This window comes from Eschrichtius robustus, chromosome X (genome assembly GCF_028021215.1).
Source record: "Eschrichtius robustus isolate mEscRob2 chromosome X, mEscRob2.pri, whole genome shotgun sequence".
In the NCBI taxonomy this organism is placed as follows: Eukaryota; Metazoa; Chordata; class Mammalia; order Artiodactyla; family Eschrichtiidae; genus Eschrichtius; species Eschrichtius robustus.
This window is the reverse complement of record NC_090845.1, coordinates 39296817-39313253: the sequence shown is the minus strand read 5'-3', so window position 1 is coordinate 39313253 and position 16437 is coordinate 39296817. Positions and strand designations below refer to the sequence as shown.

Genomic DNA, 16437 nt, shown 5'->3' with positions numbered 1-16437 from the left:
GTGTGACTTGGGGCCTGATGGCTCAGTTACTTGGCTCCAAGATCCTAACATCAGGGCCAGTGGCTTCACCCATTTCCATGTCACAGCACCTGATGGGGTTCTTGCACTTGGAATCTGGTTAAGGGGCTGGGGAGGAAAGCAACATTAGGGTGAACACTATACAGTTTACTTAACAATGAACTTGGATCTTTATAGAACTAAATATATGATGTGTAATGCAGATTGATTTTTGTTTAACTACTAATCCCTCCTTACTAGGGATTGGAAAAATCTTCTGGCCGGGGGTGGCTAGAGGAAAAGTCTCAATCCTGGTCCTGGTCTTCGACATCCTCTCCTTGGGTTCCACACTGGTCTTCACCTGAACGTCGTTTTCTGCTGGTAGTAATGTCTCTAGCAGTATGCTGGCTGCAGGGCCCCTCAGACCACCTCTGCATTACCTCAGTCCACTTTCCAGGGCTTTCTGCCTTACCTGCTGCCGCCGCCACCACTACCGCTATTGCTGCTGCTGCCCCACCCCTGGCGTCCAGCTCTCCCCATGCCCTTGCCTTGCCCAGCCCAGCCCAGCCCAGCCCAGCCCAGCCATGCATTGCTCTGCACTGCTGAGCGGGAGATACTTCTCTCGGCCTTATCAGGCTGCCCACAGCAGTCACTTTCACGTGTGGCACTGGGCACCAGAACACCCCTCGGCCCGGCCTGGGCATTTTCCCTGCTCCCTGTCTGCTGGAGGGGCTCACTGCATTCTTCTCTCCTGCTTCCTTTGTCCCCTCCTCAGAACCGTGATCTCTTGGGAGAGATAGGGATCCTGTTCTCTGCCTGAGCCTCTTAGGGCCCGTGGCCCTGGGGTCCGGTATCACCCAGATCCTGCTCCTCTGGTTGGTCTGCTTGACCACTCTGGTCCCAGGCTCTCCTGCCCAGTGCTCCCAGGCCTAGTCCTGCTCTCACACCGACCACTGCGTCCAGCGGTCCAGCTGCAGGTGCCCACAGACTCTGCACCGCCTGGGCTTCCCCCTTGGGCTTCTCTGCCTTCAGCCCACTCTCTCCCCAGGCTGGACAAGGCCCGCGCCCTGCCTTCAGGATGCCCGTGGCCATGACCGACCTGCTGTCAGGCAGATCCTCGTTGCTTCAGGGAGGCTCTCTCCTTAGGACCTTGTCTCCATGCCCTTTTCCCACCCCGGCCCATTTGATTACCTGCTGTACTGTACCTCACGGACAGTTCGACTCAACCAGCATGTATTAAGTACTTGCTATATTCTCAGCATTGTGTCATGAGCTAAGAATACAAATAAGGCAAGCTGGTAAGGGTGAAATTCCTTCCTCAGTGTTCATCAAAAACTGTCTATAACAGAAGTGCCATGTGGCATTTTTAAAAACCCTCTCACTGCTGACACCACTCCCACTCTGTGTGGACCACAGAAAGCCCCACCTAACACTGGGGTTCAGCTCATTTTTTTTTTTTTTAGGCACCAAAATTTTTATTAACCCACCTTCTTGCTCTCTTTTAACATTATAAACCAAATTAATCTCTTTTTGACCCAGAGTTGTGATGGGAACCATCAAGTTACAATGCGCTTTTACGTTTCTTTGGCCTCTCTCAACCTCTGGCTATCACTTCTCTTGTCCTTTCTTGGCTATCCCTTAACAATATATTCCAACCCCTGTAAAATAGGGACTAAAAGTACCAACCTCATTGTTCTGAGGTTTAAGAGAATGCCAGGCACTAAGCTGGGCTTTCAGGAGCATTCAAACGCCAACAGTTCCTCTACACCCTTTGACATAGCTCCTTCTCATCTGTCATGGACTGAGGAACCATTGAACCTGTAAACCAAGAACATGGGCATAAAGTCCATGGGCCAAGTGAGGGCCTGGATGGTAAAGTGCATGGGCTTTGTGATCACCACCGCCAACTTCCAGCGTAAGGAAGGACTGACTGAGTGAGCAGTTCCAGAACCCCTGACCTCATGGCTCCCTGTGGGTAACTCCTGTGTACCTCCATCGTGACCAGGGCCTGAGGAGGGACTTTTCAATTCCCCCTGCCACACTTGCAACAGTATGAGGGATGCAGCAGAGACCAAAGACTGAGTGACTAGCCCCAGGGAGTTGATGGGGACCATTATCAAACCAGTCTCAAAGGTGGTGCCATTTGCTCTTGGGGAGGAGAGGTGGGACCCAGGCAAGGACAGCAGCTGGAAGGCAAAGGGCAGGCCTGGTTCTCAGTAGTGGTAGTGATCAGGTTTGAAGGGGCCGTCACGGGACACGCCCAGGTACTGGGCCTGCTTCTCAGTCAGCTTGGTCAGCTTCACATTCAGCTTGCCCAGGTGGGCTTCAGCCACTGCTTCATCCAACTTCTTGGGCAGGAAGTGGACCCCAACAGGGTACTTGTCTGGGTGGGTCCACAGCTCAGTCTGCGCCAGCACCTGGTTGGTGAAGGAGTTGCTCATCATGAAGCTGGGGTGGCCCATGGCACAGCCCAGGTTGACCAGCCGGCCCTTGGCCAGAAGGATGATGCAGCGCCTGTTCTTCAACAAGTAGCAGTCCACCTGGGGCTTGATGTTCGCCTTCTCCACAGCGTTCTCATTCGGCCACTTGACATCAGTCTCCACGTCAAAGTGTCCGATGTTCCACACAATGGTGTCATCTTTCATCTGTTCAAAGTGCCGGCCGAGGAGGATGTTGACACAGCCCGTGGTGGTGACAAAGATGTTGCCCTCCTGACAGGCCTCATCCATGATGGTCACCTCATAGCCCTCCATGGCAGCCTGAAGCGCGTTGATGGGGTCGATCTCCGTGATGATGACATGGGCCCCGAAGCCCCTCAGGGCCTGGGCACAGCCCTTGCCCACGTCGCCATAGCCCGCTACCACCGCCACCTTGCCTGCAATCATCACGTCTGTGGCCTGCTTGATGCCATCTATGAGGGACTCCCGGCAGCCGTAGAGGAGCCAACTTGCAGCCAACTTGCTCTTGGTGACAGAGTCGTTGACACTGATGGCAGGCACCTTCAGGATCCCATTGACCATCATCTTGTACAGATTGTGGACCCCCGTTGTGATCTCTTGGGAGATGCCTCGGATGCCTGACAGGAGCTGTGGGTACTTGGTGTGGATGAGGTTGGTGAGGTCACCACCATCGTCCAGAATCATGTTGAGGGGCCCGTCCTTGAAGTACAGTGTCTGCTCAGTGCACCACAGATACTCCTCGTCCGTTTCACCCTTCCAGGCGTACACTGGAACGCCAGCCTTGGCAATGGCAGCTGCTGCACGGTCCTGGGTGGAGAAGATATTGCAGCTGGACCACCGCACCTCAGCACCCAGGGCAATGAGGGTCTTAATGAGGACAGCTGTCTCCACGGGTCATGTGCAGGCAGCCGGCAGTGAGGTCGCCCTTCAGTGGTTTGGAGGCTGAGTACATCTCCCACATGTGCATCAGGCCCGGCATCTCATTCTCTGCGAGATCCAGGGCCTTGCGTCCCCAGGCGGCCAGGCTGATGTCAGCCACTTTGTAAGGCAGCTTGTCTGACATTGCTGGCGGCGTTTCCGCACAGAGTGATGGACATGGGCAAAGGGGGCCGAGCCTCAGGCTGGGGATAGGCGCGGGGCGGGCGGCGCCGGGCAGGGCCAGCTCATTTAGTTTGTGCCATCTTAATTAATTTTAGATAGTTGAGGCCAAACCAAACACATGTCTAATGATACTATATAAGATGTTGTGGTTCAACTTTAAACCTAAGGGACTATCCAAAAGACTTTAAACCAGAAGAAAATGAGTAACCTGGCTTCTTTTAAAATAATGAGAATAGATTGTGTTCCTCTATATTTTGCCAAGCATTTGTACTCCTTACCTAATCCTTGTAACACCAAGATAGAGACATCAGTATCTACTTTTGAGGATGAAGAAGCCAAGCCTTAATGTAATTTTCACTTGAACAGTCTTGGTTTGGATTTGGGTTTTTGTTTTGTTTTGTTTTGTTTTTACAGTAAATCTTAGACTCCTTTCACTGTACCATCCTAGAAGAGTTAACCCTGTTTAATCCTTAAGCTGGTGCGCCTTGTATGTATGTGGTAGCACAATTTAAATCTTTATTTTAACATTTAGAAAAATCTGTAAGGCGGTCAAACCTGAGGAAAGCTATAGAGCTGACTTCTCATAAAGCCATGGCTCAGAAAATAATCTATGTCCCTAAAGCTGGAACTATAATAGCTCCAGTGTGTAATCAAAACAATTTTAGATTTTAATTTTATTCTGATTTGTCCATTTGCAGCATTAAAGAGTTGACAGTAGCAGAATATTTGTGGCTTTGCTTCTGCCCCCAGGGAAAGGTTGTCATCAAGGGGTAGGTACAGTCTTGTTAGGAATCTGTGCTTGGAAACAACAGCCATGTTTTGAACTAGAGGCTGTTTTGTGAATTCAGTTGGCCCTCTTAAGATTGTTTCTGGGGTCACTGTGTTCTTCCTTAAACCCTTAGATCTTTGTGCAAAATGACTCAGATGCGTGCCCTTTTTAATTTTGCAAAAAAACAGATAAGTCTTAAAGATGTCTGCTTCTTAGATACTTGGTCAAATGAGTTTTTATTCCTTGAGGGTAGTAACCTGACAATTATTGGCCATAGATGAGCCATTAAATCAATTTATCTCCAAAAGAGAACTTTAAATGCTAAATTAATGCTTCTTTGGCTGTTTGAACCCAGTGTATTTTCAGTGATCTTTCTAGACTCTCTCTCCCCTCTCTGGGATTCAGAAAGAGATATTTGCCTGTAAATATTAACAAATTTGTGTCTCATCTTAAAAGTCAAAAAGGAAGAGGTTTTAGAGATCATCTTAAAGCCACCTATTAGTGGCCTGAGGGAGGGGAATCCTTGTGAAGCAATTCCATTTCCTGTTCCTGAACTTCAGGCAAGCTGAGTCTGCACACACACACACAAAAAAAACTGGCCGCCACTTGAGACCCATAAGTAGAGCAGAGTATGGGGACAGAGGCCTTCGAGAAAAAATGAGGACATGTGTGGTGACTCTGCTGAAGATAAGAGGGAGACTAGGCAAGAAAATCTCAGTCAGGATTCTAGGCATCTTATAATCTTTGAAAGTACAACAATATAGGAGAGAAACTCAAAGCCGTGAAAAGGAGGAGGAAGCAAATATATTCAGTACTAACCACAGAGACTACTGTAGTTACTGTGATAAACATGAAATTTGGCTCTGAACTTCCTGGCAACCAGGACAAAAAGGAGAATGTCACGGATCACAGAATTCTCATCTAATAGAAGTATGTCAGTTCTTTCCTTGGAGTTAATTACTAAAGGAATATAACCTGATTGTTAGACATAAGAGGCATTTGGTGGTGTGGTGAGTACAGTCTTCCCGGACAGTCTCATGCAGTAGGTGCAGAATGACCTTCATGTCTTCGTGGATAAAAGCTAAGGGCGTGAATGCCGTGCAGAGGAGGGTAATCCGCAGGGAGCTAACAGTTGCCGAGTCGTGTGTTTTCTGGTGCAGAATAGAATAGCAGGCTAGAACTGAAAATACTCAGACAATTGGGTGGCTATCAGGCTGCAGTCATTGAGTGGAGAAAAGGCCATTTCACGCCTGGGGTGGCATTCTCGACTTCATCCGTGGGTTGTGGCTGTGTGGACTTCCATCTGGCACTCAGAGTAGCTTCAGTGATGGAAGCAAGGGTAGGGACTGTGCCTTAGGATTTTTTTTCCCCATCTGAGTTGCCCAGAAGGTGGCTCTGGGTGGATGTGGGATGATGAGGAAACCTTATGTCTCAACTGACCCTGGAGTCACCTGATTTATGAGCACAGGAAGGATAGAAAAAGGCCCAAAATAATATTCACAAAAAGGACAGTTCTAAGTGAAGGTCACTGTTAAGCTCGATTGAGCTATATACAGACTTTTTCATGATGGTTGTTCCTTGCTAAAATCTTCAGTCACAAAAGGATTTGCAAGGAAATGCCAATTACCTCTTTCAAAAATGAACATACAGAAGCTTGAAGAGCTTTCTCCCATGGGGAATCTGAGCCTGTGACTTTCACAATTAAAGCAGTTTGAGGGCAGGTAAAACAATGTGCCAGGCTCCCTTACCCCACAAGGAGAAACTGTAGCTAAAGAAGAAAAGACAACCCTCAGAATGGGAGAAAATATTTGCAAACGAAGCAACTGACAAAGGATTCATCTCCAAAATTTACAAGCAGCTCATGCAGCTCAATATCAAAAAATCAAACAACCCAATCCAAAAATGGGCAGAAGACCTAAACAGACATTTCTCCAAAGAAGACATACGGATTGCCAAGAAACACATGAAAGGATGCTCAACATCACTAATCACTAGAGAAATGCAAATCAAAGCTACAATGAGGTATCACCTCACACCGGTCAGAATGGCCATCATCAAAACGTCTACAAACAAATGCTGGAGAGGGTGTGGAGAAGAGGGAACCCTCTTGCACTGTTGGTGGGAATGTAAATGGATACAGCCACTATGGAGAACAGTATGGAGGTTCCTTAAAAAACTAAAAATAGAACTACCATACGACCCAGCAATCCCACTACTGGGCATATACCCAGAGAAAACCATAATTCAAAAAGACACATGCACCCCAATGTTCACTGCAGCACTATTTACAACAGCCAGGTCATGGAAGCAACCTAAGTGTCCATCAACAGATGAATGGATAAAGAAGATGTGGCACATATATACAATGGAGCATTACTCAGCCATAAAAAGAAACGAAATTGGGTCATTCGCAGAGATGTGGAGGGACCTAGAGTCTGTCATACAGAGTGAAGTCAGAAAGAGAAAAACAAATATCGTATATTAACGCATATATGTGGAATCTAGAAAAATGGTACAGATGAACCTATTTGCAGGGGAGGAATAGAAAGGCAGACGTAGAGAACAGACGTGTGGACACGGTGGGGGGGGTGGTGAGGGTGGGATGAACTGGGCGATTAGGTTTGACATAAATACACTACCATGTGTAAAACAGATAGCTAGTGGGAACCTGCTGTATGGCACAGGGATCTCAGCTCGGTGCTCTGTGATGGCCTAGTTGGGTGGGATGTGGGAAGGGGGAGGGGATGTGTGTATACACAGAGCTGATTCACTTCGCTGTGTGGCAGAAACTGACACAACATTGTAAAGCAATTATAGTCCAATAAAAATAAATAAGTAAAAAAATAAAATTCAGAAACATAATCCTAGGAAAAGTGAACCTTGCACTAAACAGGAAAGTCAAAACCTTTACCAACCAACTTGCCTCTTACATGCCTTTATATTCATAGAGGCCAAGAGATTCTCTTCAGCCATGAAAGCACAGTGCCCTCTAGTCAAACCTGCCTCAAAAGGCAAAATAGACTTTGTGAATTATATGTACTGCTTTTACATTTTTGTTTGATCAAAAGACTATTTCTGCCAGGTGCCATCTGGGGCATGAGGAGGACAACTGAACAAGACGCAGCCCCTGCCCTCAGGAAGCTTAGCCGCCAGCATCCAGGCACTTGCATTTCCAGGGTGGCGGGCACTACAGGTGCCTAAGTGTGGGTGTGTCAGGAGCATACCGGCGGGGCGCCTGACTCGGCTCAGAGCTCATAAAGGACTTTCCAGAAGGAAGAACACTCAGCCAAGCAATAGGGAAAGTGGGGAGGGGGACGAGGGGATGGAATGTCCAGGCGGAGGGAGTAGGAAGAGAAAGGCTGGCCCTTTCTGGAACTGAAAGTAGTTCAGCAAGGCCAGTCCATGGAAGGGAAGGGACAGAAAGGTAAGCGTGGGCCAGCTCATGAGGCAGGGATCTGACATTTATGCTCAGGAGGGTACATTTTATCCCAAGGCCAAGAAGGAGCTCTTGAAGGGCTTGGAGTGGAGGAGTGATGGAATGGGATTTGCATTTCCGAAAGATTGTTCTAGTGGCAGGGTTTAGTGGGATTGGAAAGCAGCAAAACGGGAGGCAGGGCACCCAAATTGCTACTACAGCAAACCAGACACAAGAGGGAGGAATAGGAATAGGGCAAAGCAAACAATTGAAAGGCTATTTACAAAGCAAACTATGTGGCTAACAGAATAGACATGTTAAATTCTTATATAAAGGACAGCAAGACATTTACCCCTGACGCATACGCATTAATTACATGTCAGTCACTTGTGAACTGTGTGCCTATGTTGGGTTTTGTTGCGGGGTTGGGGGGTGTCCTGTCCTAGGGCAGCAGCAGAAGCAGCAACCCCTTACCAGAATCAACTCCCACAGCATCAGATGCTGGCTTTGCAGTATGTCTGTGCAAACTAGTAGCTTGCACTTAGTGGTTTCCGATACCTTGGAATGGAACTGAAAGGGGCCTCAGAGGTCCCTCTCCCTTGAATGCGGCGTCTTCTCATGGGCCTACAAATTGCCCACAGCCATACGGCTCCATCCCTAGACAGGGTGTCCCTTCCCTATGAGTCCCACAGAGGAGAGGGCTTTCCTCAGGACAACTCAGAAGGCCTATGTCAGTGCGAACACAGCCCTCGCGGTCACAGTGGCCGTGATTTGCTCTCCTCATGAGCAATCTGAAATTTGAAATGTGGTGTAGTGGGCTCTGGATGAGTGCTGAAGCCACCCTGCTGGTCCGAGTCTACCCCAAAATGCATTTCCTAGGAATTAAAATTCAGGCTACAATAACCAGGTTTAAATGAACATTAACCAACATAATCAGTGTTCACTTTTCTGAAGAAAAATAAGTCGGATTGATTCATGAGATTCATAAGAAAAACGTCCAGTTTGTCAGCTTTTATTTGCCAATGGCTATTGTCCATCCTTTGGATGAAAAGAAGTAATATAAGTTATTTATAAAGTTGGTAAATTTAATAATATCTTGCCAAAAATTTGAATCAAGGGCTTTTCCAGTTGTATAATTTTCTATGAACTCATTTGAATGTTTGCATTAGTTATTTCTCCTTTTAAGTCTCAGTTTTCTTTTTTTTTTTTTTTTTTTTTACACAGGCACTGAAAGTCCTGAGAACTGCAGAGTTTGCTCCTTTTGTTGTTTTTATTGCCGCACCAACTATCACTCCAGGTTTGAATGAGGTAAGAATTAATCAGTTTTTCCTCTAATCAGCACTCCCCCGAGTAAGGATGCATTTGTGTTGTGCATTCCAGAGCAAAGCCCCATCTCATTAAGACAACTAAATGAAGCTCTGCTTTGTTTTCCATGCTGGCCAGTAAGGTTTCCAGAGCTTGAGGTCCTCTTTCAGGAGTAGGAATTACACACCACAGAGAGGTGTGGTTCTTCTGAGATCAGAATCATTAGGCAAATGCAAGCTTTAGTCTCCCGTGCAGTCCGCCTGGGGCCTTATCCATGGGTCTGCTCCCGCCCTGAGGGGCTGCCAGCCCCTCCTCTCCTGATAGCGACTGCCCTGAGAGCTCTGGGCCAAGAATTGCCTTGCCTGGGGAGAACTATAAGGCATCCACCTCCTTGGCTGGGCTGCCCGGACACCCCTAGGCAGCCTCCGGAGTGGAACCCGTGCAGAATCTCTACCCAGGCCCCTGGAGACTACCAAACCTGGAAATGAGCTCTGTCCCCTCTCAGGCCTACTCAAGTCAGCAGCCGCCACGGAGATGGTGCCCGCGAGGGTCGGCAGCACCATCTAGAACCAGGCTGGCTTACACAGCCTTCTATTGCTGGGCAGATAAGAAGGTAGTTATGGAGTGTCTGGTGAGTATATTGCTGCTTATCTGCTGTAGGGTCATTCTTAAGAGGAAACTCTACACAAAGTTTTCCTGAAGGCCATCACTTCTGCAGGGTCTAGAAATCACCAGGACGCTCTTGGCACTGTCCAGTTAACAGTGGCCTAGACTCACCCAAGCTTATGACAGTAAAATCAAGGCTTGGAGATTTTCACTTTAAGGAAAATTAAATAGCTAGATTTAAGGAAGATTAAAGAACTAGATTTCTATGTCACTCATATTTTTCAGTCATTTTTTGTCATTTCATTTGCAAAAGATGTAGTCCTTGGTAAATTCTACTTTTCCATCTTATTTAATACACAAACATGTTTGAAACTCCACATTGTGGTTAGCTCTTATCCTTTGGTTACCATGTATTTTTCTTGAATTATCATCTTTGCTTTGTTTTTGTTTTTGCCTATTTTCCTGCCCTTTTACTAATTTTCCATAGCTGCCAAAATGGTGCAGAAAATTGCCTGTAAGTACCAGCTAGGAGGTGATGAAATACAGCCTCGTCTCCTTTCATAGATTTAGAATGTAGACATTTTGTTCCCACAAATCCTTGCTTTTGCTGTTAGAATAAAGGCATTTTGTTTTCACTGAGTTAAACCCTGCTCACGTGTAAGTCAAGCCTGCAGACACGCTGTTGTAGAGGAAGAAACTGACAAACATGGCTTCATCTTATAAGATCCTTAAGAGGGAGCTTTATTTTTTGTGTGTGATGAGAACTGCATTAAAAACTTGATGCTCTCAGCCATAAATTTTCTTGAATGTTTTCATCAGCCCAGCTTTCTGAGCAAATTATAAGCTCTGCTAGTGGTTCTTGAAGCCCACCCAGGACTGTATATTCCAATAGAATCCCCTAGCCCGGAGAGTGACGTGGTAGGAATTGCTCCTTCTCGTACTGGTAGGAAGCACTCCTGTCTTTGGGTGAATGCATGTTTCCTAAAATGGGGCTTTTGCTTTGTGTTTATTGTAAAGCCACAGTGAAAATACTATGCTTTTTAAGTGCAAGCAGAAAGTGTGTTGATATGACCTTAGAAGGTGATGATTAACTGAGGTCTTATCTACACTGAAGTAGTTAACACCTAACATCCAAAGCATGTCACGTCCTGCTTTGAAATTCCGGTAGATGGCAAAGCAGGTTAGGACACTCTCATTTCAGAGTGTCCTGATAGAAAAGATTGAGTCCCCAACTTTTCTGGTGTCTGTCATCCCCACTGTGGTGCTGTGATGGAATCGAGTGTTATTATTTCACCTCGAATCCCCTTGCCAGAGGGCTGCACCCACAGGCCGAGGTTCATCAGGAAGAGTCTCTTACAAACAGATGGGCCTCAGAGAAGAGGAGGGCTCCTAAGCCAGCAGTGGGTGCCAACAGCTCCCAAGTCCCTGAAGGCACCGCACCTTTTAGTTTCTCTGGAGATCTGTCTCTGTCATCATGGGCCCCCATTTCCTAGTAGACTTTCTCTGTCTCTTGACTATAGATTTAACACTCATCAAATCGTATAATGGCCAGTATTAGTCAGCCAAGTGCTTGTTCTTTCGGTAACATTTATTAAGCACTTACTATGTATAAGGCACAATGCCAAGTGCTGGGCACAGCAAGGCAAGTTTGAGCTCTAGTTGGGGAGAGAGATACTAATCAAATAAACAGGTATTTAATTGTATCTATATATATTTCAGACTCCACCCAACAGCTCAGCTATCTAGTCGGTTACTTTGACTTACAAAGTTTCCTGGTTTCAAATTTGAACTTGCCCATTAAAAGTTCAGCATAACAAGATCTGACCCGTGAAGATGCAGAGGCAGACTTTCTGGTGGCCCTTAAGAGATCCCCATCTTGAAAGAACTGCCATCCTGAGGCTCTTTGTAGTGCGCTGCAGGAGTTGAGGGAAAGCCTTTACTGCCGCGAAGAGTTCAGTAGCTGCTTTTCCTTCAGAGTTGTTTCCATAAGAGATGTAAGTACTTATGAACAGTGATATTTGGCCATTTCCAGTGCAGACCAGTGTGAGGGGATTCATCAGATGCCAGCTGCCGTTGTATCTGGGAAATGGCCTTATTTCATCCATTATTTGTAACATCCGAAAAGCTTTGCCTCTGGCATCCACTGCTGTTGAGTGAGGGCCATTATATGTAACTGAATTCCTGGAACATATTGAACCTCTAAGTAGAATAGAGAAAAATACAACTTAACTTGTTGTCCAGAGGCAGGGGCTTCTTGGCGCAAACACAGCTGGGCTCTGGGGCCTGGTGCAAGCAAGTGCAGAGGACCAAGGGAAGGGGATGCAGGGCTCTGACCTCGTCCGTCCCCTGAAGCACCCCCCCCCAACCAAATGGGAGAGTGGCTTGAGATGAGGCAGGCCTGGGTCAGAGGAATGAGGGCAGAGTGGTTCGACTCTGATAGTCAGTCCCCACTGACCCCGGGGCAGACACTGCTTGGCTGGGGTGGGGTGATGTGTTTGCTGAAGAGTGTCTGTTTCCTCTGGTCCGTCCGGTTTGGCGTGGAGCCCCCTGTTGCATGGTGAGCAGTCATGGCTGCAAGCCGTAGTTCTGTGACCCTGCCATCCCGGGGACCGTCATCTCCTCTGTCACGAAGCGGGCTTAGCCTCACGCCCAGATGTGGCACATCAAGGTCTGGCCTTGACTGTTTCTGACATTGGGACGGACAGAAAATGTGACACGAGAAAAAAATCCGGCTGACTTTTCTCTTTGCTTTTCCCTCCTCCCACACCCATCCCTACCTCCATCCCATCACCATTTAGGATGAATCTCTTCAGCGTCTGCAGAAGGAGTCTGACATCTTACAGAGAACATATGCACACTACTTCGATCTCACAATTATCAACAATGAAATCGATGAGACAATCAGACATCTGGAGGAAGCCGTGGAGCTCGTGTGCACAGCCCCGCAGTGGGTCCCGGTCTCCTGGGTCTATTAGGCCTCTCCCCAGATATCTGCCGCATAACTGGGAGCCACCTCATACAAGCCTCTGTTATCGGCCTTGTGTCAGCAGGTCGTGGTCCCTAGAGACTACCTAGTTGTAGTGTGACCTACATTTATAATTATTGTCATGTCCGAATAGATAGGAGGAGAAAAACAATTACACACTAATTTAAAGAGACAGTATCTTTTTTAATCAGTTCTCCTAAACTTTAATAAAATGTATCTTTAAATGTATGTATTATTCAATCCTTTGGAATGTTATATTTTTGGAAATCATAGCTTTTTATTTCCAAGGCCCCTAAAAACTGCACAAAATAGATGCTGCTTTCTATAATCTATTTTAATAATAATAAACAATGATTCTGTTACCTTGACTGGGGTTGGAACACTACATTCTTTTTAGAGTCTGATTTTATGGATTGGAATATCTTTCTTTCCTTTATTTATTTGAAATAATCAGTCTAGTGATTACAAAACTCATAAATTTTTAAAGGCCTTTTTTTTCCTCTTTTTTTTTTTTTAGAACAGTATTTTTTTTAAGTCCTTTATGTAACATCCAGATAATGTGATACTGTCTCTTTGAAGCACCCTGTAAACCTTTTAGAGATTTGAAGTTGGGTCTTGACTCTTAATGCATGTGGACAGTCGCGAGCGTTTATGCTGTCGGTGTGTCTGTGTTGGACAAAACAATCTGTAATCTACAGCAAAGTACATTCCGTTCACGGGGCACACCCAGGGGAATAAGAATAAAATGCTATTATGACTAAGTTGTAAACCTATGCACATCCCTTGCATTTCGGGCAACTTTATAAAAAACAAACAAAAAGAAACTGATTTTTATTAATAATAATCAATCATGTAGTGAAATGTGTTTGTAATTTTGTCTCAATTTAATTTGTTGTAAGGTGGGAGGGGGAATTGCTGGTTTCACCATTTCAGATCTGTGTTGTCTGAGAGTATTAACGTTTTAATTAAGCAAAGAAATGAGGATTTTTAATATGTATGTAATTGTTTTAAAGCACCCATTTTAAGAGAATATACTGTGCAATGAAGAAACCAGTTTAGGCATTTGCTATAAACTGAATTATTCCAAAAGAATAATCTATAACAGCCCTGTAAATTCCTTTAAAATGATAACTAACAGGACAGTTTGACCAATTTTTTTTAAAATATACTTCCTTTTATGTGTTCAATAATTAAATGCCTTTGGGTCCTTCATTTCATTATAGATTTGTTCAGGTTTACAAGGTGATGATCTTTTAGATTTTATAATCCATTAGATGCTCACTGAAACATCAAAGGCCCAGGAATGACGACTATCAGTTAGCAGGACAACAAAATACTCTGCACCCAAGGGCCACTAATGTGCACCTGTGCTTTCTCCTTCCTCTTGCTATATCCCTTGGCACAGGAGAATCGTGTCCTTGTTGCTTTAGAGACATTAACCATCTCATCACCCTTCCGCGAGGTCACATTCTTCCAATACAGGAGATTCAGGCTGGGGGGGGGTGGGTCTTCTGACTCTTTGCCAGAGGTCAGTGGAAGGTTTTTCATTAGAGTGTCTGTCAGGGTGTGAAGTGGTTCTGTTAACCTGAGATCCTTGAAAAAATACCATCGAGTTTGCTTCTTTTCAGTTAGATGGCCTCATTGCTTTGTGCCCTGGCAGGATGTGCAGGATGTGTTCTGAGCGGAACAGCTCCTCTGTGAAGGACCACACCGAGAAGGCATTTGGATGCTCTTTTTAGGGTGTCACCCTCCCCTCCCACCTACTCTTATTAAACAATGCTGATTTTTCCTCTGCTGTTGTCTTTTGTGGGTAACCAGATGAGTATACAACTTACAAAGTGCTGAGTAAACTGCTTCTGTTGGGACCCACAGCAGGGTGACCAAACCACCAAACCAGAGACACCGTGGATGGAGGGAGAAACCCCAAGAGCTGATTAGGGCTGTGTTAGGACTGATTTAAATCTACCTGATGCCAAGGCCAGGCAGTCATTCCCGTGATGGTACTGGTCACAATCCGGGCTCTTCTCAGTGTGAAACTGCCCGCTCTACCTCTTTTCCAATGAAGCACAAAGAAGAATACAACTAACACCTGAGAACAGAAGCTCCCTCCCTCTGGTAGAAACCCCACTTGTCCTCTAAGACCAAATCTCCAGAGATGCTCGACGATGCCTGTCTTAAGCCACCCACCATGCTGATAAAGGTGGGTCATGCAGAGGAAGAGAAAAGCAATGCCAGTGTAAATGTCTGGCCCCAGGATTGAGAAGCACTGCAGCGCTCATCCTCTCTCCTCCACCGCTTTATGCGTCCTCAGAGAAGCACACAGGCAGGCGGCATTCTCACCATTGCGCGGGTGGCAAAATTCCTGCACCCAGAACTCATTCTGTCTAACTTCTCAGAGGTCGTCTGTTCCCTTCCACTAATACACGTCTTCTCTCAAGCAGTGTCTTTTTGACCTAGCAGAAAATACTTAAATTTCTGAATCCAGAGTAATTTCAGTACATTGCTGCTGCACCTCCATTACAATTGTCCACTAAGCAATCAGAAAATTGCTAAAAAGCTGCTTTACTGTTTCCATTCCATCAACAAAATCATTTTTTTCCTTTAAAAGAACAGAGCGAATGATTAGATTATTAAATCTTAGCACTGATCAACTGAGCCATATTCTGAGGGCTCTCTTTCCAACCCCATTGCCCACAGCAAGAAATGGGGTGTTTGTTTTTTATATGTCAAATTATCTGTTAAAAAGAATGTCCTGATTTTCTAATCATAAAACAGTAATTACTTTGCACACGCAGCATGTTCCATTCTAACACTAAAAAGGAAAATGTCAATTTAATTCAGGAAGCTTCCCAGTGTCAAGATAATATGGTAGCTTTTTTAAATGCAATTAAGTGTAACTCCTGTCAAGTGAGATGGTTTAAAATATTTGCTCAGAGAGGAGAAGAAATGGGTGACCTACTTCTTGCAATTTGCATTCAGAAGGCATCTTCTGAGCCCGTCCCATTGGTGGTGGGATGTCAGAAGATGCTGCAAAGCCCTCACCGCACAAAGGGTCAGCACATGCTCCTTTCCCCGGGGCCCATTCCATCTCCCACCGCCGGGCCTGGACTCCATGCTACAGTTATTTTTTTAAAACCTTTGATCTCATTATTGCAGACGAGGTTTTTTGGTTTGTTTTTAAATCACTTGTAGTTAATCTGTTCATTAAGGCTTTGAGTTCATTCCTTGAAAAAGTGTAGTCAGTCGAGCCACCCTTGGGGAAACAGGTGGAGATGCCCGGCGTGGACACTGCCCCTTAAGGACAGGCAGCCCAAAACAAACGCTCTTGTCTCCCACTGATATGCTTTTCTTCATTTCAGGTCAATCTCTTGGGGCAAAGAGAACATGCCACTAAAGCTAGCAAGAACATTTCTTGATTAATAAATTCTTAATTTTAACACCTCCCACGCTGTCTCCTTGGAAAGAGGAGAAGGCAACTTGCAATCAGCATTCCAAACAAGCCCCTTCTCATCCTCATCCCTCCTGCTTATTTCCTATCATCAAACTGGTGTGTGTGTGCGTGCGTGCGTGCGTGCGTGTGTGTGTGTCTGTGTGTGTGTTGGGGGGGAAGGGCTTGTTTTTCCAGAACTGGACACAGCCTCCTAATTCCATCCTCTTTACAAGGGGTTATGGTACCAAGGTCCCCGAGCATTCTTTCTCTTGTTCTGCGCCTCTGATTAATTCTCCTCTTAGAAAGCTCTTTTGCTTCTCACTGCAGCTTGCAGAGGGGCTACAAGCTTTACTCATGAATCGTTTCATT

The 16437-nt window shown here is 45.8% G+C and overlaps 1 protein-coding gene and 1 pseudogene across 8 annotated transcripts in view; one reads left to right on the top strand and one right to left on the bottom strand.

Moving 5' to 3' along the window:
- CASK (calcium/calmodulin dependent serine protein kinase) overlaps window positions 1–14427 on the top strand; it is a 396439-nt gene extending 382012 nt beyond the window's left edge. For all 8 annotated transcript variants that reach the window (XM_068532540.1, XM_068532538.1, XM_068532536.1 and 5 more), the window contains 2 exons: window positions 8966–9049; window positions 12451–14427. In XM_068532540.1, coding sequence (XP_068388641.1) covers window positions 8966–9049; window positions 12451–12627 — 261 coding nt within the window. In that variant the 3' untranslated portion in view covers window positions 12628–14427. The remainder of the gene's footprint in view (window positions 1–8965; window positions 9050–12450) is intronic.
- Window positions 2135–3519, bottom strand: LOC137756924 (adenosylhomocysteinase pseudogene; annotated as a pseudogene).
- Window positions 14428–16437: the final 2010 nt, after the last annotated feature.